Raw genomic sequence first — 14,735 nt, forward strand, 5'->3', positions numbered from 1 at the left:
CTCAATATCATTTGGCATCAGGGAAATACAAATCAAAATCACAATGAGATACCACCTCACACCTGTCAGAATGGCTAAAATTAACAAGTCAGGAAACAACAGATACTGGTGAGGATGAACAGAAAGGGGAACTGCATTGTTGGTGGGAATGCCAGCTGGTGCAGCCACTCTCCACAGTATGAAGGTTCCTCAAAAAGTTGAAAATAGAGCTACCCTATGACCCAGCAATTGCACTAGTGGGTATTTACCCCAAAGATACAAATGTAGTGATCCAAAGGGGCACCTGCACCCCAATGTTTATAGCAGCAATGTCGACAATAGCCAAACTATGGAAAGAGCCCAGATGTCCAACTGATAGGCGGATGGATAAAGAAGACGTGGCATACACACACACAATGGAATATTACACAGCCAAAAAATGAAATCTTGCCATTTGCAAAGATCTGGATGGAACTAGAAGGTATTATGGTAAGTGAAATAACTGAATCAGAGAAAGACAATTATCATATGATCTCACTGATATGTGGAATTTAAGAAACAAGGCAGAGGATCATAGGGAAAGAGAAGAAAAAATAAAACAAGACAAAACCAGAGAGGGAGACAAACCCTAAGAGACTCTTAATCATAGGAAACAAACTGAGGGTTGCTGGAGGGGAGGGAGGTGGAAGGATGGGGTAATGAGTGAGTGATGGACTCACGGTGGACTGGGTGATGGACACGAAGGAGGGCATTATGATGTAATGAGCACTGGGTAAAGACTGATGAATCACAGACCTGTATCTCTAAAACCAATAATACATTAGATGTTAATTAACTGAATTAAAAATTTTTTTAAATTTACATGAATATTCATAGAAGCATTATTAATAGCCCAAAAGTGAAAATAACCTAAATGTCCATCAACTGATGAGGAAATAAAATGTGGTACATTCATATATAGAATATTATTTGGCAATAAAAAGGAATAAAGTACTGGGGCGCCTGGGTGGCACAGCGGTTAAGCGTCTGCCTTCGGCTCAGGGCGTGATCCCGGCGTTATGGGATCCGAGCCCCACGTCAGGCTCCTCTGCTGTGAGCCTGCTTCTTCCTCTCCCGCTCCCCCTGCTTGTGTTCCCTCTCTCGCTGGCTGTCTCTATCTCTGTCAAATAAATAAATAAAATCTTTAAAAAAAAAAAAAAAAAAAAAAAAAAAAAAAAAAAAAAAAAAGGAATAAAGTACTGATAAATGCTACGACATGGATAAACACTTTGCCAAATGGAAAGGCTACATATATTGTGTGATTCCATATATATGAAAAGCCCACCACAGACAAATCTATTGAGCAGAAAGCAGATTAGTAGTAATATTACATGATTGGGAATATACTAAAAAACAATGAATTGTGATTAAAAAAATTACATCTCAAAATTGCTAATGCAGCAGGGTTGTAATGCCAACAAACAAAAATGTCCAAAAGAGATAAATAAGGAAAACTGTAAGGCCTAAAATGGAAGACGACAAAACATCTGTCCTCTCTATATAGTTCCATATGAGAAATTTGAGAATCATTTGCATCCTGAGAGGTCCTAGCAAGTATCCTTTTTAGAAAAGAATCTTTTCACTTTTTTTTTTTCATAGCCAGAAAGCTCAAAGTCAAATCTGAAGCTTGACTATATCAATTCTGGAAACTTTTTCTTTTTAACTACCTTTTAACTTGTTTCTCAGACATTTCCTTGCAAAAAGAATTTAAGGCTGCTCAGAATACACAGAAAATAATTTAAAAGTAGCAACAATCAAAATACATACATACACACTATTTATAGGTGGGCTACAAATTTAATAAGCTTTCTAGCAGTCAAGATAAGAAAAACTAATCAGTTAATTAACTCAAAGTGTGTTTAATAAGATAAAAAAACAACTGTTCAGGAGAATCACAACTGCAAGACTGTGAAGGAATTTTTCCTGAGGACTGCATAACGAATATCCTACAGAAAAAAATACCTCCTTCAGAAAGAAAGATGAGAATCAAACGGTTTGCTTCTTAAAGTACAAATTAAATGAAAAATTCAATAGGAGGTCACTATAAACCCTTCAGTGATCTGGCTTAACTCAGGGCAGTAAGACTGGGTGAAGTGTATACCTTTCAGCAAACCCCTGCATAAATGACTCTTTATAGCTAAATTCTCTGATATAGGATGACACTGAATCCAAGGAAGTGAGCCTAACAGATCTATGTTTATCTTGCCTTTTTTCATGTTTCTGATGCTCTATTTATACTTTTATTATTACATATGTTATTGTTTTAAGGTACTTTAAAACCTCTGTAGACAAACATATATAAAGTGACTGATGTTATAAGTGAACAACTATTAAAAACTTCTTTTCTGGAAAAGGTAGCCTGACAAAGCAAATACATCCCTTAACTAGGAAACATGACACCAAGTTTATTCTTACTAGCAACACTTTCACCCTGAATAACCTTAAGCAAGCTACTGTACCAAATTTTACTCTATCTAAAATAGGACTGGATAATTATACCATTAAAAATTGATGCTTAAAATTAATTAAGGTACTTATCAAAGGGTTTGAGTTTTTTAAAAACCAGGCACTCTGCCCTTACAATTACCAAAAACGCATTATTCTACAATATGCTTTCCAATAGGGCTATTTTTATAATTCAAACCCTGTCTGTATGTAGTACTCATTTTCAGTCAATATAATACTCCTTTTTGGTCATCAAGTGTTAACATAAAAATATTATAGAAAGATATCAAGATGCTTCAAATTTAACACACTTTCCACTAATGTGTACCTAAATATTTACTCCCACAAATTTATAAGACATGATCATTACCATCAGCTGTAGTTGCTTTTTGGTGAGGCATCAACATGGCAGCAAATTCTTGAAGTTGATTTCCTCTGATGATCCTGTCTAGGTACATTTTCTCTAGGATCCCGTAAGCAGCAAGTTGCTGGCACCTTTCATCCTTAAAAAGAGTAGCTAGCATCCGAGAACGCTGCTGTCCTAAGGGAAACAAACGAGCATCAAATATTCTCACAATCTATTTCTCCAATAAGAAACTATGTTATGACTCCATTTTTGCCTACTAAAATATAGTCAATTGTCCTGATTTGTGGCAGTTATGTTCTACAAAGTTGCTGCCAACACTGAATTAGTGAATACTCGTAACTGCTATTCCAAAAAGAATGAGTGATATGTATTAACATATAAAGATTGCCAATATACAGGTATAGGAAAAAAGCAGGTTACAAAAGTATGTATATCATGCTACCGTTTATAAAAAAAGAGGATATACACAGATACTTTCACATTGAAGGAAATCCAAGTAACCAGTAAAAGTTCTCTAGAACTGGAAGCAGTGCCATTTTATGTACTGCCTTTTCAGTAACAAAAATACAATAAGTAAGACCACTGCTTCATAAAGAATGAAATGTGTATTGTGAACATGTCATTAGGCTCTCAACTAAATACAGATCAATAAACATTCTAAAAAGGATTTAGAAAAGCCATGGCTTAGAATTATCAGCATTTCTTCTCGATGCCTTTTCTGCTTTATAAACTGAGTGATATACATGCTATAATTTAGTAAAAAAGAACAAAGAATAGTTTATTTTTCATATTTACCAAAGAAAAGGATAAACGCGAGATCTAAAACTAAGGCTTGAAGGTTAAAAAAGAATCCCAAAAGCAGTACGTTATTATCAATCCTTAGATTTTAATTTTTATTTCCCTCTATACAAGTCTCACCTAATTTTGTTATTCATTTTAAAGAGACATATTAGGCAAACTAAACTTCATATTATCTCTCTTAATTACTCCTAACACATGTGGGTAATTGACTAATAATGTATATTTAAAATTTTTTAAGTTAGCAATCCATTTTATTGCTGTTTTTCACTGTTTAAATGTTTAAAATAAATTTACCAGAATTATAATTGCAATAACACATCCCCTTGAAAAATAGTTCCCTGCTAAGTCCTCCAGTAGTAATGACCCTGAAATTATTAAGCAAAGGTAACTGACTGTTCATGAAAGCACGAATTACATGTTTACCTGCTGATGCCAAGATGGTACAGTGCAAAGCATGTTTTAAGGCCTCTAGTCTTTCACTTTCGTGCACTATTGTCTTGTAAGAGAGTTCATTGTACCTTTGTGCAGCTTCAATGAATTTTCTTCTATAATCAAGAACACGTGCATAGCATACCTATAGAGGGAAATTTTTCAATTAGGGGAAACAATTAAAAATCAAAGCAAAAAGTAAGAGAGAGAATTTCTAATATATAACACCATTTATCAGATGTTCTGGAGCATCTTAGTAGAGCAGGATTCTCCAATACAAAATCAATCCCAAATCAGATCATCTGTTACCTTATAATGTATCTGTAACTGTTCATTGGTGGATTCATTCTGAAGCAATGATGCTCGATTTATGTAAGCCTCTGCCTGCACTGGGTCATCATCTTCCAGGTACAGCCTAGCAATCTTCAAGTAAGTCTCCAGCTTATAATCTACATTGTACTGCCTAGGATGTAACAGAAAAACACAGAATGACTAAATATATTATCAACAAAATTTTTAGGAGTTGGAGAAAAAACTTTTTTTTCATTATATATATTCTGTTAATATAAGGGAATCAAATTTTTACTGCATTAGAGAAAATCCAAAAACTTATTTCCAAAATAAGTTTTATTGAATTTTTCTTATTTTTATCATGACTGTCCCATTGTATTTTAGTTTCCTTCGATCCTCAGATAATCTCACAAGTCAAATAACTTAAAAGAAAAAATGCCCTGTTGAGGGTTGTATCATATACTGCTGTTGGGGCTATAAATGAGTAAACCATCCTGGAAAACAATTTGGCAATATATTTTCCAACCACCCTTTGAACGCTTTAAAATTCATATATTCCTATCTCCTACATTTTACCTCTAGACAATAAATCCCAAGAAAATAATCAGGGATGTGTACACATATGTACAAGGAATATTCATTTGTAAAGTTACTCATAAATATCTATCAGGAAAAAACTGGGAATCACTATGATAATATTTACAGTAAACTAAATTGTGGTACATAAAGACGGTAGAATAATATACAGTTGTTATAATCATTACTATATGATAATAGTCATGTATTTTTGCTAAGCGAAAAAACAGGATAAAACAGTCATGTAAGGGGCCTGGGTGGCTCAGTCATTAAGCATCTGCCTTCAGCTCAGGTCATGATCCCAGCATCCTGGGATCAAGCCCCCACATCCGGCTCCCTGCTCAGTGGGAAGCCTGCTTCTCCCTCTCCCACTCCCCCTGCTTGTGTTCCCTCTCTCGCTGTCTCTCTGTCAAATAAATAAATAAAATCTTAAAAAAAAAAAAAACAGCATGTAAGATACCATTAAAATGTATTTCTGTACATACATATGAGGATAGTAATAGCAATTATCTCTAGGTGTTGAGATTACAGGTGGTTTTCATTTTCTTTATCTCAGTGGCCACATTTTATGCAAGAAATGCATAACCGAACACCTCACATAATTCAAAATTCACAAAATTCAAGATTAATCCTTACAGAAAAATTAATCCTTTTTATTACCAGCAAAAGTGATGCCACCATGTGGCAAGAATGGAGTTTACAACTTATATGGCCCAAGCTCTGAAATTCTTTACTTTTTAAATTTTTTTATACTAATTCGAATTTTTTCCATAAGTCATATATTACTAGCATTTTGTACTATACTATTTCCATTCACAACTCAAATTTACATGAACTTCTATAAATAGCACTATCCTTTTTTGAATTTTCCAATTTTATGCCAACTATATCTATTAAATTACTGTAATTATCAGAGTAAATCATTGTTTAGAGAAGCAAGTTCTCAATCATTTATCCAGATTCAACTTTTAATCACTTTAAAGTTAATTTGTTTATAAAACTGCTAAAGTTTCAGTTCTCTGATATCCTCACAGATAAAGGTAATGCTACAGGACTATCAAAATGATAATTACCATCACTACAAAGAACAATACCTAATTTTATATTTATTTAAACTACCAGTGAAAATAAATCAATTGCCCTGCACTACAAAGAAAATGCTCCAGAGTAAGACCAAAGCAAATAAGAAAGCCCAACCTTTCCAAACTATTAAAGAAAAAAAAATTAACAAGGTTAATTTTCGTAATTCGTACAATGTACTTGAGAAGAATGTTTCATAAAGAAGTACAGATGTTTTTAAAAATACTTATCAAAAGTAAAAATAAGTAAAAATACTTATCAAAAGATAAGATTAACTGAATAAAAGTTATAAACTATCATCTTAATTCTTTCTAATTGTTTCTCCCTCTCACTTAGTCTAGCATCCCAAACCCTACAACTCACTGCGACCTCTAAAGCACTGAACTCATTATATTGTTACTGTCTTCTTCCCCTTAAAGGCCTCACTTCACTCCTTACGAAGTTTATCCCCTATGGTCAATCACTGTTAATTACTGAATTGATATGCACTCATCTCCCTCCCTTGTCCATCTCTTGCTGTCACACTTGTTGGGCAACATCATAACTGTGATTAAACTTAAGTTCGCCTACTCCTTTCCTGTACCCATGTAGCTGAACTCTGATGGAGAAAAACACTTAACCAATCTGAATGATCTCATTTCAATCACTACACTCTTCAGATGAGCCCTTAATGTTGCCAAGTATATTCCTAGTCCACTCACTCTCCTAGACAATTTTTTCTCCTTTTTTGTCTTCCCTCAACTTCAACACACCCACCCTCATCCACACCTCCAGCTGATGACCGATTCTGACTTCACTAAGAATACCGAAGCCATCAAAGAGTACTTGCCTAAACTCCACCACCACATTGCTAATATCAGCACCCACATACTCTGTATTCCTGGCTGTTATTGTAGATCACCAGGGGCTATTCTGCCCATCAGGGAACGTGTGGCGATGTCTACAGACATTCTGATTGTCACAAATAGGGGCGACGATGCTACTGGCATCTAATGATAAAGGTCTGGGATGCTTGCCAAGCATCTTGCAACACACAGCACAACCCTGAAACCAAAGAATTACTCCATCTAAAATGTCAACAGTGCTAGGGTTGAGAAACTCAGTCACAGATGAATTATCTGTGCTTCTACCTAAAGCCTATCCCTCCACTAGTTTCCTTCCCCTCCTATCTACTCCTGCCAGAATCCTCTCCCTTACTCCCCCATATCAAATTTTTGCTTTACAAAAAATAAAAGAAAAATCATGAAAGAAAAGATAATCTCTGCTGCTTCTACCCTATTTCTCTGTTCCCTTTTGTGAAAACTTCCGCAAAGAGTTGCCTATACATACCATCTCTAATTCTTCTCTTCCCATTCCAACCACGCTTACCATTTCACCAAAACAGCTTTTGTCAAGTGTCTCAATGACCTCCACATCACAAACTCCAATGGGTAACTCTCACTCCTCATCTTACTTGACCTAGGAACACCATAGCTGATCACTTGCTCCTTGATATGTTTTCCTCATTTGGCTTCTAGGCCACCACACTCCACTTCTTCTGGTTTTCTTCTTACCTAAATCCTTCTCATTTCCTCCTGCCCCTGAGCTCTTAATGCCACAGTGCTCCAGGAATCAGTACTCAGTCCTACCTGTATTTCCTCCCTTGGGGATCTCATCGATATAAGGGCTTTAAATTCCATCAACGACTTCCAAATGTAGCCCAGATCTCTCTCCTAAACTACAGACTAATACATTCAACCCCTACTAGACACTTCCACTTGGTTATCACATGTCCAAAATGGAACTCTTGATCTTCCCTCCAAACCTATTCTTTACTACTCAGTAGATGGCAACTCCATGTTTCCAGTTGTTCAGACCAAAACCAGGATTTATTTTGGCTTTTTTTCTCATACTCAGATATCAAAGCACCAGAAAATCCTTAGCTCTACCTTAAAAACATATCCAGAATCCAACATTTCTCACAATCTTCATCTTCTCTGCAGTAGTACATAAACCTCTTAACTCATATCCTTCTGTCACTACTTGCCTACAGTTATTCTCAACCCAGTCATCAGAATGATTTTCTAAAATATAAGTCAGATCATGTCACTCTTCCATACAAAATCCTCCAATGGCTCCCCCTTATTTCACTTAAAGAAAAGCCAAAGGCCTTACAATGACTTACAAGAACATACATAATCTGGTCCTCAGTCGTCTCTGATCTCAGCCCCCCACCTTTCCTTGACTCACTCCACTCCACCCACACTGGTATCCTTGATCTTCTGAAAACACTCCAGGCATGCTCCTGTCTTAGGGCCTTTACATTAGCCATCCTCTCTAAGAGGATCTACTAATAGTCTTCCCTCAGCTCATAGCCACTCCCTTACTTCCTTCAAGTGTCTGAGAAGATGTATCTGGACTACCCTACCACTTTAATTACCCTACTTAATGATACAACCTGTTCCCCACTTTCCCTTTACTTTTCTCTATAGCACTTAACACCTTTTTACATACTACAAAATTTTTGTACTTACTAAATTGTTTACAGTGTTTCTTTCATTACAATGTGAGAAAAGACATAAGTGAACAATGATACATATCCTATATACATCCCCATCCAATATCCACTATTTACTATACTTTTGTCCTGTTTCCAAAGGAATTCCCACCAACACTTGGGCTGCATTTCTCCAATCTTCTTCTTTCTCATATATGGATGCAAGATGCTGTCTTATTGAAGCAACCTGGAATAGTAGGTACACATGTTAAATTACATTAGTGACTAAAATAAATGAATGTTACATTAATCTATTGTGATAATGCTTTCATTCAACGTATTAAGCTGAGAAGTAAACAGTACAAGTTTAACTAGACACCCCAATTTTTTAAATGAATTTTGCATTCACAGAATATCAAAATACTGATACTGAAATTAACACATGTCTGCAATGTGAATTATGGCAATAATTTAGTTTAAATATTAAATTTTACTTTTATGTTAACCGCATATATAATGCTGGACTTTTCCTATGACTTTAGCCTTATTAACAATTTACTCATTCTTAAAAATTGCCCAAAGAGTATATTTGGTTTGTAAATCAAATTGTAATATCTGAGCAAATGTCAGCTGGAGTTACAACGTCCTAATATTTATTTTTACATTGTAACGTGCTGTTTGGCACACTGTTTCGTCAAAAATAAAATTGGATGATCACCTCCTTTAAAAATGTAATATCGGGGCGCCTGGGTGGCACAGCGGTTAAGCGTCTGCCTTCGGCTCAGGGCGTGATCCCAGTGTTACGGGATCGAGCCCCACATCAGGCTCCTCTGCTATGAGCCTGCTTCTTCCTCTCCCACTCCTCCCCGCTTGTGTTCCCTCTCTCGCTGGCTGTCTCTATCTCTGTCAAATAAATAAATAAAATCTTTAAAAAAAATATGTAATATCATCTCTCAAAATAACTGTTGCTATCTCATGTTCAAAAATCACTGCTCTAGATTTTTACCTGCTCCTCAAATGAAATAACTCTAGGCTGGATCTTTTCCAAGGTGAAATGATAGATTTCTTTGGCGGTGCTATCAGGCAGGTTAGGGAGATGCGTACAGAAATCAGTCAGCAATTGTCGAGAGATCACGAGACTGACATTCTCATTTACCACTTGTCAAAAAAAAAAAAAAAGATAAGAAAACATGAGTAATTTATAAATTTTCATTAAGCAATCACTTTTTACCTAAAATTAACATTAAAAACAATATATATAAGTACAACCTTCCATGCATTTTTCAGGGATTTCCACACTCATATCATATTATAGAATCAGTTTTCCTTATGTTGAATTATTTGATTACAACTGTAAAAATCCCATAATTTTTCTAAGAAATAGAAATGGCTGGGGAAAACTTTTGTTTTACATTTGAGGATTTTATATTATTCCTTCTCCTCCTTATTCTTCTACAAAGAGAAGGCACAGAACCACCTATATTTTTACGTATGTACTTATTTCCCACCTGGTTACAAAAAGTAGTTAAAGAAGAAACAGTGAGATAATTTTCATGAAATTTAAATAAAGCAAGTAGTGACAGTTGCCGCTGCTTGTACTTTCCCAATAAAAACAAAAATAAGAACTGAAGTCAGCACTAGATGTACATACATATTTAATGACATTATTTATAAACATTTATGAGTTTTTATTACAGTATGTGATTAAGGATGAAGGCTCTGAAGCCATGCTGCTTCCACCACTCCTATCATATGGCCCCAAACAAGGAACTTAACTTCTCTGTTTGTTTCCTCGTCTGTACAATGTGGCTAAGGCTGTTGTGAAGCTTAAATGCACTATGCATAGAGCACTTTAAACAACATGGAGCACAAAGCACTCAACAAATGTTTGTTATTATTATTGCTATTATTATATTTTAAAAGATGCATCATGCTTGTGACCACTGCTCAGATAAATTAAGTCTGAAATCAGCAGTTACTGGGAAAATAAACGATGGTTCAAAAACTGTTCAGCTGATGTAAATGATTTTCAGTAGACTGCCTTTCACTGGTTCATTGGATTCAAAGTTTAGCTAAAGGTCAAACTTTATTATAAAAATCACTATTCTTTTGCTACTACAATGCCATGTTCTCAATAAAAATCATTCCTAACAGTTTTTCTGAAGCCACTGCCAGTTCAACACACATTGCAGGCCCCAATTTTTTGAGGCAGTAACTTACAGTAACCTGGAGCAAGCTTGTAATCAGTTCGTGATATATTAATCATAATTCATTCTTGGGTACAACCTGATACAGCTGAGAAAATAGTTTCATTTCAAGTGCCATTAGGCACTTAAAACTGTTAGAAAGAAATTCCTACACAAACTAGCACTTCTCATGAGAATGTGTGTGAGAGCACGCTGTATACTCTAAAGCACTCTCAAGCGTCATTAATCTTAACTCAGTATCAATTCCAGACTGAATTTTGAGTAATTTTCAAAATAACTGGATATGTTTGAAGTCAGGGAGTAGGTGAGAATATCTTGAAGAATGGAAATTTCTAGTTTCCATTCAAATGGAATGTTCTTAACGTTAATAACAGTTAACACTTATATAGCACTAACTACGTGCCAGGTACTACTCAAGCCCTTTACTAGGTATATTAACTCAATTAACCTCCCAGCATTTCTACAGGGTGGCTATCATATCCGCATTTTACAGACAAAGAAATGGAGGCACAAAGGAATTAACTTACCCAAGAACACACAACTAATAAAACAACTAACCAGACTGAATCTAGACTATTCTCTTTTATCATTACGCTATATTGTCTTTCATCACTGTATCAATTACTACACAAAACCTTAATTGGTAATGTAACTCTGAAGACAACTTATTGAAAAATAATCAAGTACTAAATAGTTTAAATTCTAAAATGAATTTCAATGTATATTTAATTGAATCTCAAAGCAAATTATACTGATAACTTGATATAAAACGACCTTGAGCAAGCTTTGAAGTCCTAATTCAATAATACAAGGCAAACATGGAATTTTCATTCCACTTACTTGCTTCCACAAAAGCTTTCAAAGCTTCTAGTTGTTCCGCCCCAGATAACTGAATGGCTTTTTCCAGGATCTGACGATACCTAAAACACCACCAAATAAAAATAATGTTCAGAGGACACTATATACTCTAATGCTAACTTCAATGTTTATTCATTTCTATTTATCCTGGTTTTTTCATCATGCTCTAGTTTGTGGTTTTCTTTATAGTACACCACAGATTTTTTTTTTTTGTTACAAGTTCCTAGTCCATCATAAGAAACACTAAATCTGTAATTCTAAGGTATCACTTCTTCCAGGTCCCTTTACAGTATATCACAATTTTTTTTTAAGTTTTCAAGCCCGGGGAAAACCTGGCTGGCTTAGTCGATAGACTATGAGACTCTTGACCTAGGGGATTGTGAGCTCAAGCCCCACAGTGGGCATAGAGCCTACTTAAAAAAGAAAAAAAGTTTGCAAATCCATCACAAGAAAGGCAATCTGTAACTCTAAGTTACTGGATCTAAAGTGCCACTTTTTCTTGAAAAAGTTTTAGTTTTGAATTTAAACTAAAAAGTCAACTTTTGGGGTGTGTGGGTGGCTCAGTCAGTTGGGCATATGACTTGATTTCAGCTCAGGTTGTGATCTTGGGGTTGTGGGATTGAGCGCCCCCCCCCCAATGGCTCCATGCTCAGCAGGAAGTCTGCTTGGAATTTTCTGTTCCCCTCTGTCCTTCCCCACACTTGGGCGTGGGCATGTGCACCTGCTCTCTCTCTCAAATAAATAAATGAATCTTAAAAAAAAAAAAGTCTCTTATGGTTTGCCTCCCTCTCTTTAACAATAAATAAATAAATAAATAAATAAATAAGTCAACTTTCTTTCAAATGCCTTAAAAAATAAGCTATATTTCCTTCAACTGTGAAGGAATAACTATATTTCCTTCAACTTACACAGACACACAAGAATGTTATTTGAGGTGACCCAGAACCTTTTCCTCTTGTGGACCTAATGGAACTAAGGTCACCAACAATAGCACAGTGTTGACTAGGCAGTGAAACCAAATATTAGAGATCGAATGTCTTAGTGTGTACAAAACAAACTCCACCAAGCCAAATGCACTGATAGAACACCCCTTATGCTGTCAGACAGTGCCTATATATTCTTTATTCGCAATCACTTCTACTAACTCTTCTGCCTAATATTCACAACCACATAAGATTCAAATCAGCACTCTAAAACAGATGCGGGAGAGGTGTCCGGGGGCCTCCATTGGTTAAGTGTCTGTCTTCAGCTCAGGTCGTGATCTCAGGTCCTGGGATCAAGCCCCAGAACTGGGAACCCCTGCTCACTGGGGAGTCTGCTTCTCCCTCTGCCCCTCCCCCCCATTCATGTGCTAAATCACACTCTCTCTCTTTCAAATACATAAATAAAAATCTTAAAAAAAAAAGATGGCGGAAATGCTAAAACAGTAACAATGAGAATTATTAGGCAATGGCAAATTCCTTCCTAAAATACAAACTCTATGAGGACAAGGATTTTTGTTTGTTTTGTTGACTGCTATACATACAATGCCTAAAACAACATATCACAAGCATTCAAATATTTAACAGTATTGGTAAATAATAAAACAGTATTTTATTTCTTAAACTGAGAGGTGGGTACATAAGTATTATACTATTTTTTAATCCCTCTTGTCTTAATATATATTAAAAGCATTAGTTAATGCATTTTACAAACCTAATAGCATTGCCAATTATTCAGAACATCATCCAGAATATAGTCAAGAAATACAAATATACAAATAGGAAAATACACACACACACACACACAAATAGGGCCCAAACTCATTCAAATTTGAGATTTGTATTTTGTAGGGCACACCTTCAAACTACTATTCAACACTTACCGATTCTCAACCCATACAGTATTTTCTAAACCTTGGTTATATGATTTCTCAAAAATACAATGAATCAAATTGACTTGTAAGAAAGATAAACTGACAGGGGTGCCTGGGTGGCACAGCGGTTAAGCGTCTGCCTTCGGCTCAGGGCGTGATCCCAGCGTTGCAGGATCGAGCCCCACATCAGGCTCCTCTGCTATGAGCCTGCTTCTTCCTCTCCCACTCCCCCTGCTTGTGTTCCCTCTCTCGCTGATTGTCTCTATCTCTGTCAAATAAATAAAATAAAATTTAAAAAAAAAAAAAAAAAAGAAAGATAAACTGACAGAAAAAGCAGCAAACTCCAAAAGAAAAGAGAAACTACTCTAATAAAGCAAGGAAATATTACTAAGCTTTACAATAAAAATTGACATTTTTAAAATTATTTTTTAAATTTGAGGGATAATATTCAGCTATCTGAAAATTCATTAACATGGAATAGCTCATTCTTTCTATATATACACATACACGACTATGCACATATACTATTTCCCATATCTATATTTATACATCTACTTAATTGTTCTGGGCATTTAAATTAATACATTCAATGGTTTGTTCGTTTCTGATTGGCTTATTATTCATATTCTTCATATTCATGACAAAGCCCCCTTAATCTTACATCCCTATATTTTATACTAACAACATTATACTCAAAGATGACAGTGTCTCACAGAAATTTTCTGATTTAACCTAACTTTTAAATTATTGTTTCACAACTTATCAACTAGTCTGTATTAAAAACACACCCAAAAAAAACCCTAAAAAGTGATAAAACTTTTATAGCAATCACCTCATACAACTTGCCAGAACATTACAAATTGCCTACTCAAACTCTCAAACTTTTATCAATTAAGAAAGTGAGGTGCAGAGTTTGGGCTAGATGCTATCTTACTCATTCCCTAATATGTAAATTCCAGTACCTAAGAATAAGAAATTACTATTTTACAGTAATAATAAGGAATGACTAATAAACCTAATTTAAATCAGGGATTTAAATAATCATTGGGGCGCATGAGAGGGTCAGTCAATTAAGCATCTGCCTTTGGCTCAGATCATGATCCCAGGGTCCTGGGATCAAGCCCCATGTCCGTCTCCTTGCTCAGCAGGAAGCCTGCTTCTTCCCCTGCTTGTGCTCTCTCTCTTGTTCGCTCTCTAATGAATAAATAAGATCTTTAAAAAAAAAACAATCATTTAATATTGCCAGATTAAATCATCCAAAAATGCTAACTGAGCACCTAGGCTTTTTAAAATGCTATATAAGATTCTGTGTGATACTGAAGATTATTTTAA

The 14,735-nt window shown here is 35.4% G+C and overlaps 1 protein-coding gene across 2 annotated transcripts in view; it reads right to left on the reverse strand.

The window, feature by feature from the left end:
• The window catches only part of COPS4 (COP9 signalosome subunit 4), a 36,632-nt gene that overhangs the window by 9,644 nt on the left and 12,253 nt on the right, over positions 1-14,735 (reverse strand). For both annotated transcript variants that reach the window (XM_011218765.3, XM_002912466.4), the window contains exons 2-7: positions 11,531-11,610; positions 9,490-9,641; positions 8,627-8,730; positions 4,370-4,523; positions 4,055-4,205; positions 2,834-3,004 (exon numbers count right to left, since the gene is read on the reverse strand). In XM_011218765.3, coding sequence (XP_011217067.1) covers positions 2,834-3,004; positions 4,055-4,205; positions 4,370-4,523; positions 8,627-8,730; positions 9,490-9,641; positions 11,531-11,610 — 812 coding nt within the window. The remainder of the gene's footprint in view (positions 1-2,833; positions 3,005-4,054; positions 4,206-4,369; positions 4,524-8,626; positions 8,731-9,489; positions 9,642-11,530; positions 11,611-14,735) is intronic.

This window comes from Ailuropoda melanoleuca, chromosome 11, assembly GCF_002007445.2.
Source record: "Ailuropoda melanoleuca isolate Jingjing chromosome 11, ASM200744v2, whole genome shotgun sequence".
Lineage (NCBI taxonomy): Eukaryota > Metazoa > Chordata > Mammalia > Carnivora > Ursidae > Ailuropoda > Ailuropoda melanoleuca.